The sequence below is a fragment of the Anastrepha ludens genome, chromosome 2 (assembly GCF_028408465.1).
Source record: "Anastrepha ludens isolate Willacy chromosome 2, idAnaLude1.1, whole genome shotgun sequence".
NCBI lineage: Eukaryota > Metazoa > Arthropoda > Insecta > Diptera > Tephritidae > Anastrepha > Anastrepha ludens.
In genome coordinates, this window is record NC_071498.1 from 172,100,037 (window position 1) to 172,109,168 (window position 9,132).

Genomic DNA, 9,132 nt, shown 5'->3' on the forward strand with positions numbered 1-9,132 from the left:
TTTTGACCATGGGGAGCATCAAGAACGCAGCTCTCGTATCACAAATTTCATTTAAAATACATAAATTGACACCACGCAAAGTAAAACAAAAATGAAATATATGGAGCGATAAGAAATTCTGGCCGAGCAGACGCGCGAACGCTGCGCAATCTATTCAGCCATACAGCAAATGAAATGTTTCAGTCAATTTCAGGCACTGCCTGCATTAACAACCTTACCGAATTTTCGGAATCTGTATATATTTCTAAGGCAAAATGTCAAGCATTTACCAGACTTTTGTGCTGTTGCTGCTGCTGCTGCTGCTGCAAATACGTGGAAAAATCACCTTAGCCAAGCCAGCTGCGCCACAGTACAGCAATGCAACACTGCAACTCGCGCGCGGCATACAAATGGCGGCATATATGGATGTGGATGCCAATCCAAGTGATGATTTCTACAATTGGGCCTGTGGACATTGGTCGCTTAGCCACCCAGCTGCGGCATCAAAGCGCAAAACCTCATTCGTGGGACTATTGGAAAATTTGTATGTGAGCAAATGCGCGGCGGCACTACAAAAGCCCAGCAATAGCAATGACGCAGCTGCGGCCGATATATATTTGGATAATTTGCTGAAAGCGGTATTTGATTCATGTCACGATACGAAGGCAATAAACACCGTGGGCTATGCACCCATTTGGGATGCCTTGGAGCTGCAGGGTGGCTGGCCGTTCAGCATCGACGATGAGTGGTTCGAAAACGAGTATGACTGGCTTAAGACTGTGGTGTTGGCCAAACGTAAATTCAATGCTGACGTCTTTATTGCTTTCGAAGTGGTGAAGGACCTGCAACATCCTGAGGTAAATCGAATGCAGTTAGGCGCGCCACAGCTAGCGTTGAATGAGAGCGAAGCAGAATTTAGTGAAAATTACGTAACGCAGCGTGAAAATTATCAAGCGCACATAGCGGAAAAACTACAGCAATTCTTTCCGGAAATGCCGAATGGTTGGTCCGAGGAAGTCGCCTCACAAGTGATACAAGTCGAAGAGAAGTTGCTCAAGGCATTGCCCAATGCAACCAATACCGAAGCACCACTTGACCGCTACGTTGCTGAACTGAAGGTGTCCTATGGCAACTTTGTGGACTTGAGTCGCTATCTGCAACTAATATTCGATCGTCCGATTAACGAAAAAGTCTATGAAACGAAAAAGGGTTATTTCAAAAACCTTGTCGATGTCATACGACTCACGCCCAAGCTGACGCTGGCCAATTACACGCTCTGGAAAGTTTTGGATCAATTCGATTTGGGCGGCAGCAAAGAGTTTTGCGTGCGCAAGCTGATGCATTTTCTGCCACATGAATTGGATTACTTCTACTACCGCAACTATGAGGAGCCCGGTTTGTTCAAGGAGTTGCAGACACTTTTTCACAACATCAAATACAATCTTTACGATGAGTTGCAGACCTCGCCGCGCTTCAGTTGGATCTCACCGCATACGCTGCAGAATTTGAGAGAAAAACTACGATCGATGCGTGTGGAAGTTGCGCAAACGCAAGAGCAGGTGGGTTTGTTTCAAGGCGACATTAAGCCGCCCAACATGCAATCGCATCAATACTACAGCAACATCATCAGCCTGCTGGAATGGCAAAATGAGAAGCGGCTATTCAAATTGCATCAAGGCGCTGCCCTACTCAATACGCCACAAAACCACACGCAACGCAACGCACAAAATATGCTACCCTCTTACAATTCACGCACCAACACCGTGCAATTACCAGTCGTTTTCCTGCAGCCACGCTTCTTCTGGGATCCTGTCTATCCTATAGCGCTCAAGCATGGCACATTCAGCTTCTTGCTGGCCCAACAAATCGTGCGCGGTCTAAGCGATGATGAGAGCGAAACCGATCGGCATAAAGTGTGGGATATTCCCTCTGAATTGGCGTTCGCAAAACGTGCCAGCTGTTATGCCCAGCAGACGCAGTATGCAGCGAAGGAGTTCCGCGGCCGAAATGTGAACGATCGCGAGCGCCTGAAGACGGCGCTCATAGACAATGGCGGTCTCGCCATTGCTTTTCGCGCATATGAGAAGGCGCTGCGTGTCACAGGTGAGCGTGAACCAGGCGTGTTGCCACGTTTGCCCATCACGCATATGCAGCAGTTTTTCCTCGCTTACGCGCAGCTCTTCTGTGCTGATGATGCTGCGGAGTTGTTGGAATATGATGTCCTGCCGGAAGCGTTGCGTGTAAATGGCGCGGTTGCGAATCTGGCCGAGTTTGCAAAGGAGTTCAAATGTAGCGGCGAGAGTAAATTGAAACCGAAAGAGAAGTGTATAATTTTTTAGTGCGAAGTAGTGGAACATTTTTGATTTAAGTTTACTTAGAAATTTTTGCATTTCGGGTGCGTACGAGTATAAGTAGGCACTTCTGTAACAGTTCTGGATATAATTGTGCCAAATAGTTTAAAACATATCAGTTGCAATTTAGATGGCGGGATGGCTATTTTAGTTTAATAAAGAAAAAGTTTTTACAAAAAATCAATATAAGTCGTTCTTCATTTTAAAAAAGCTTTCTGTATACCTGTGGACATCTCGAACAGGGCTAAACACGGAAAAAAGGACATAGTACTTTTTACCAGGAACTACAAGGTCCCGGCGTGACACCTTCCGAAGCTAAGCAACAACGAACTACATCACAAAGATCATGCGAGGTATCTCGGAGTAATACTAGATAGTAAATTGCTCTGGAAGCACAATGTTGTGGGAAGGGTGAAAAAGGTCAGTAATGCGCTGAACGTACGTAATTGAATGCTGGGCGTACTTGGGGTCTATCACCTTCACTGATGCATTGGTGCTACACTGCAGCAGTTGTATGGGGCCCTAGTATGGTGGGCTGCGACAAGAAAACTGACATACTTAATGCCACTGGAAAGGATTCAGCGACTCGCAGCTCTGTGCATAACAGGAGCGATGAAAACCACTCCAACGGCGGCGCTGGAAATATTACTCAGCATCAACCGGCAACAGCCCTTATTGATAGAGGCAGTTGTCAGAGCTGTTACACCTTCTCGGCATGACTGGTTCGTTGCCAGATCTGTGGTGAATGAGGCCGCCATTCGATTTGCCATCAAATCTTTTGGCGGCTACAAATCGCCCGGACCAGATGGCATATATCCTGCCATGCTGAAGGAAGGCGCAGAGTTCGAGACAGCAGCCCTGAAGAAAATCTTCTCGGCATGCCTGGCACTGGCTTACATACCACGCTCTTGGAGGATGGTGAGGGTCGCTTTCATCCCAAAGGTTGGAAAAGACGACTACACCAGCCCCAAAAGCTTTAGACCCATCAGCAAGACCTCTTTCAAAGTCTCGAACGACTGGTGGAACTGCGCATACGTCAGAAGTCGCTGAAGGCTCACCCTCTGTCTCTATTTCAGCATGCCTATCAGAGTGGAAAATCCTGCGAGTCGGCACTGCAAAGCCTTGTTGCTAGGGTAGAGCTCGCCATCGACAGGAGGGACTACGCTATGGCCATCTTTTTAGACATAGAGGGGGCGTTTGGTAATGCCACTTTTGATGTATGTGTAACTCTGCTAGTAGGCACGCCGTAGACCGGGTGCTAGTAAATTGGATTCGTTCGATGCTGACCCAAAGAATCGTTTCGGTGCGAGCAGATGAAGTTCTGCTGGTGTCATTTGGGGTTAATAGAGGCTTGGGGGTGTGCTGTCTCCATTGCTCTGGTGCATGGTAATCGATCCTCTACTCACAACCTTAAACGATTCGGGAGTCTACGCACAAGCAAATGCGGACGATGTTGCTTATTTGGTAACAGGCCCTTCGCTTATGCACATCTGCAGGAAAGTGCAGAAAACTCTGGATCGGATTGACACTTGGTGCTGGTGTCGGCAAATCCCGCCAAGACTGGTATTGTCCTCTTTACCAGAAAGAGGAAGCTTGATGGACTCGTTCTGCCAAAGCTAAAAGGAGTCACAATCCAGCTATCCAAGGAAATTAAATATCTTGGAGTAATCCTCGATAGTAAGCTCCTATGGAAATCACACGTTGAAACAAATGCATCCAAAGCACTGACAGCTTTCTGGCAGTGCAAAGGTGTCTTTGGGAAAACGTGGGGTCTCTCTCCTAGCAAGGTCCTATGGATCTACACGGCTATGATAAGACCCATTATCACCTATGCATCAATGGTCTGGATGAGTAGACTCTCTCTAGTGGGAATCAGGAGGACCTTATCTAGACTACAACGCACTGTGGCCATCTGTTGTACCGGAGCTTTTCCGACTACTTCAGGCGCGGCACTAGATGCTCTGATTGGTTTACCACCACTTGATGCTTTCATCCAAGGAGAGGCCTTGAAGGCCATCTGCAGACTGAAACACAATGGGAACTGGTAAGGCCCCTGTCCGGTATTGGAACACAGAGAAGGCATGGACATCGATCCAACGATTCTCTCCATGCCCCTTGACTCCATGCCATCAAGAGTCGTACTTGAAAAGAGGTACAGTGTAGTGCTACCAGAGGCTCAGTTGTGGGGAGACTCAGAAAATGAGCCCGGCAAACACTGTTTTCGCATTTTTACGGATGACTCCAGGACCGAGCATGGCTCCGGCTCTGGGGTCTACGTGGAATCCAGCGTGACAAAACTGCACTTCCCTCTTGGAATGCATTTATCTGTGTTTCAAGCGGAGGTGTATGCAGTTGAAGAAGCGATGAACTTTGTTGTGGAAAAGCGATGGAGAGGCAGATCTATGTATATGTCTCTGCAGTGACAGCCAAGCTGAGCTTATGGCCTTAGACAGCCGTCCAACCACATCAGGGGTAGTCAAGTCCTTTAAATCCAGGCGGAACTATGTCGGTAGACATATAAGAGCCTGATGCTAATTGGGTCCCGAGACACGTGGGTATCGCGGGTAACGAGACCTCTGACTCCTTAGCTAACTTTTCACATCTATACAGACGGCTCTAAAACTTTAGACGAAGTGGGAGCGGGTACTTACTGCTCAAAACTAGGGATAAGGCAGCCTGTCAAGCTGCCAGAGCACAGCAGTATTTTCCAAACGGAAGTTTTTGCTGTGGGGAAAAGCCGCGGAGCTAGCCTACACAAGAACAAGAAAGAACTCAACACTTAATATATACGTGGACAGTCAAGCAGCAATAAAAGCAATAAGCTCATAATGTAGTAAGTCCAAAAATGTTCGACGGAGCAGGGAGGCCACAGAAAGGCTAGCCGCAAACAGTAGATGCAGCCTACCTATTGGGTACCTGGTCACAAAGGCAATATGGGGAATAAAACATAAATCTAATGATCTCTTAGATTTTACAACAACATTTTACATTATTGCGTTACAAGTGATTATTTCTCGTTTTCGCTTGCAAGAATCTCTTAATTGACTATATAGTCAATATTCGTATGTATGTCTTTATGTATGTATGTATGTATGTATGTATGTATGTATGTATGTGTGTATGTGTGAATGTATGTATGTGTATGTCACACATTGCACTGCCTCAAACTTTAAATGGAACACTCAAGTATGTCAGTAGTTTCGATTAAAACTTTCGAGATAACCGCTTGACCCGTCCTATTCTGCTTGGCGCTGCCGAGCAAGCGTTTTTGGTGAAGAAATGCCCCTAAGCAAAATAAAGCACGCAGCCTCAAGCAGTTCATTCATTCACAAACCACTTAAGCATGAAACTAAAACACAAAAAAACATATTTACACTTTAAGCAACTCGTAGTTGGTAAACAAAGCCATAAACAAATGAGCAACAGGCAGCAGATAACAGATAAGAGTCCACCGGCAACCGGCAAGCGACGACTGATGACTGAAAACATACAACAACATACGGGAGGCCCAATAAATGCCCCAGACATCGATGAGAACCAATTAATGAGAGTGGGCTTTAGCATGTGTGCGAGTGTGTGTGTGTGAGTGTGTTTACTGCAAATAGGCGCCACAACAAGCTGAGTAGCAAATCAATACATGCTGGCAAATGTTTGGAACTCAAACCGATTAGGGTGGTAGCAAACAGTTGTCAGACAAGCAACAGCAACAGCCTCAATGCTTATGCGTATTTTAGTGTAAGAGCACGCAATAAGAAGCTACAGATGTACGAACCCTGTGAGAAATTGGACTATTTAAGAAATGGTGGCGCAACCAGAAATATGCGAATGGGTACTGGTTTCAGCTAAATCTATGTCTTTGAAGTTATTTTTTTGTTTTTGTTGTGGGGGGACAACTAGCAAGTACAGCACTCAGACACAATTAAGTCCATTGTACTGCACTCGGGTTCCCTTTTTAATTTTCTTTAAATCTACCCGACCTCCGAAGAAATCTGAATAGATCTTGTGATGCCAAGGAGCCCAGGTGGTCGCTTCTTCAGTGCTAAAGACCTCAAACCTGATTCGAGCAAAAGCTAGGCAGATGCACAGAAAGTGGCCCGCTGTGTCATCCTCCTCTTCACATCCTGAGCAGAGTGCACTGTCTGAGTTACCTATATTTTCCATGTGATTCCCCCGTAAATTGAGAGTATTTATTATTTTAAAATATATTACATATTAATAAGCATGCGTAAATAAATATGCAAACATTTTTCTGAAATAAAAAAAAAAAACAAATGGGGGCGATAGAGCTGCTCAAACGTGGATCCTTTAATTTGCGCCGTGGAATGTACAGCCTCTTGTAATGAAGCGAAATCAATCAGAAAAAATGTTCATTAAAATAAGTTATTCCGTTTTGCACTTACCTATTTTTAACGAAAAAAAAATAAAAATTTGAAGGGAAAAAGAAAAAAGGAAGAGTCCTTTTTCGAACTCGGTGTCATCTAGCTGCATGCCAGTCAGCAGTTCGTTGGTACCATCGACCTCATCCTGCTCCTCTTCCGGGTTCGCAGAACGGAATTTCTTCAGCTGGGCCTTCCTAATGCCAAACCGAAGTTTGTTTTCCACTTGAAGCCTCTAAGGCAGGCTCCCCCCTTAATTATTTTATTGCTCTACTGCACTCAGCTGGTAGGATCTTAAAGGCACCTGATAATTAAGTCTCCTGTTTATGACAGGCCGAAAAAATACTCACTCACAGTAAAATTATGAATAATGGGGATGCACTTTCATGCATTTTACGCCTCTATAAAATAGCTGCACTTGAAAAGCCTATTAATAGACTTCCCGTACATAAAGTGTTAATACTATATCATTATGATCATCATCAGGTAGCGATTACAGCTCAGGGTGAGCTTTAGCTTCATCCACAATCCTCTTCCAATCTGCACGGTTCATAGCAACAGATCTCCAGCTCCGAACTCGTAGCTTTTTCAGGTCGGCTATGGTTTGGTCAAGCCAGGTTAAGCTTGGACGTCCTCGGGCTCGGGTCATTAGACAATTACAATTCGTTGATAAAAAAGAGTTTTGTGGGCGGCTGTCTTCCATGCGCACTGTGTGCCCTAACCATCGAAGCCTTTGGGATTTAATGTATTTCACGACGTCTTCTCCCTGGCATAAGTTTAGCAACTCATCGTTGTAGCGTATTCGGTACGTTCCATCGTTGCAGCGTATGGGGCCAAACACCCTTCGGAGTACTTTTCGTTGGAAAACTCTTAAGCTTCTTTCGGCTTTGCTTGTCAATGTCCAGCACTCGCAGCCGTAGGACAGCACCGGTAGTATTATTGACTGGTAGAGGCGGAGTTTACACTCACTAATATAATACCATATATGTCACTAATATTTTAGAAATATATGAATACTTACGTAAAATGTTCTGTTTTTACATACTGCAACCAAAAACTATTTTCTCAAATAAATCCGTTTGGCTTAAACCCTTCATCTTCAAGCGACGAGAAGGTGGTGATTGTCTCTTGGAGAAAGTATTCTAAAGCCCATCAAAACGCCGTTGCTCGTGGCATGAATTTCTAGGCGTCACTTAATTGTCATTCAAAGATATGTCTTTTCATATTCCAAGTCTTTGTACTGAGTACCAAACTTCGTAGAAAATTCAAAAAAAAAATATCATCAAAATTTTCAACTTTTTAATCAGAGCCTCTAGTAAATTTCTAGGTATGTATTCTTGTAGTTCAATCAACTCTATTATAATAAAATAAAGTATAAGTTCAAGTAGCACGAAAAATATGTTGGGTTTTAACAATAGTTTTTGAAAAAGATATTGAGAATTTTCCTCGATATGGAAGATTTACAAACATTTGTGTAAATTAAAAAAAAGCATTGGAAAAAATTCAAAAAATGTTCATCTAAATTATACAAATTTTAACCAGAAATTTTTTAACTATGCCGTCTATAGCCCATTGAGCGTTGATGTAATAAAATCACGCTGATATTTTAAATTTTTTTTTACTGGCGGTATTGTGAATTTTTTCCTCCTAACGATTAATTGAAATTTTTTATATGGAAGGAAATACCCAAAACCGCCAGCTAAAAAGATGTTCTAAAATGAATGCTATTTTTAAGCCCCTTGAGTTTTTGCTTTATTATGATAAAATTGTGTAGTGTTTGAAATATCGTGCCTAGAAATTTTTTAGAAATTCTGATCTTCTTCTTCTTTGCCAGCATTTAAACGCGAGGTGAGACAAAGCTTCCTCCAAAGCGATCAATCTTGAGCTTTTGGTTCGTAGTTACGTATTACCAAAATCCTTGAGATCATTTTCCAATGCGTCCATCCATCGATTCCTCGGTCTCCAACAATTCTTATTTGGCATTTACGCCCATTAGCTTTCCCGTCATGGCTTTCTTCACGGCCATTTTTTTGCTGCGCTTTCATAAAGCACACAGCTGTTTCGTGCTGAATGAGATAGTTTAGTTCGGAGTTGTATTTGATTTTATAGGTACCAGCATTAATTCTTATTGGGCCAAAAATCTTTCTTAAAACTGTTTTTTTCCGGCTAGCAATCAGCGCGCAGTCAACAACTTTAAGAGTCCCTAGCTCACATCCTTACGTTAAGATTGGTCGGATGAGGGTCTTGTACATAGTTAGCTTTGTAGTTTTCTGCAAGAGCAGGGACTTGAATAAGTTAAGGTGGGCATAATAAGTTTTTTTGGCGGCGTTGATGCGATCCCTGACTGTAGAAGTAGAACCACCGCTACAGGCGAACGCAACTCCCAAATAATGCGGCAAAACCGACCGAATTTTTCACAAAGGGAA

At 43.8% G+C, this 9,132-nt stretch overlaps 1 protein-coding gene across 1 annotated transcript; it reads left to right on the forward strand.

Annotated features, from left to right (window-relative positions):
- The first annotated feature begins 222 nt into the window (after nt 1-222).
- LOC128860476 (phosphate-regulating neutral endopeptidase PHEX-like) lies at nt 223-2,465 on the forward strand. The gene has a single exon (XM_054098041.1). It carries the CDS (start codon nt 255-257, stop codon nt 2,316-2,318), a length of 2,064 nt encoding a protein of 687 aa, XP_053954016.1. The 5' UTR covers nt 223-254; the 3' UTR covers nt 2,319-2,465.
- The last annotated feature ends 6,667 nt before the right edge of the window (nt 2,466-9,132 follow it).

Coding starts and splice junctions, on each gene's coding strand:
- LOC128860476 (XM_054098041.1), top strand. CDS start 255: ATGTCAAGCATTTACCAGACTTTTGTGCTGTTGCTGCTGCTGCTGCTG.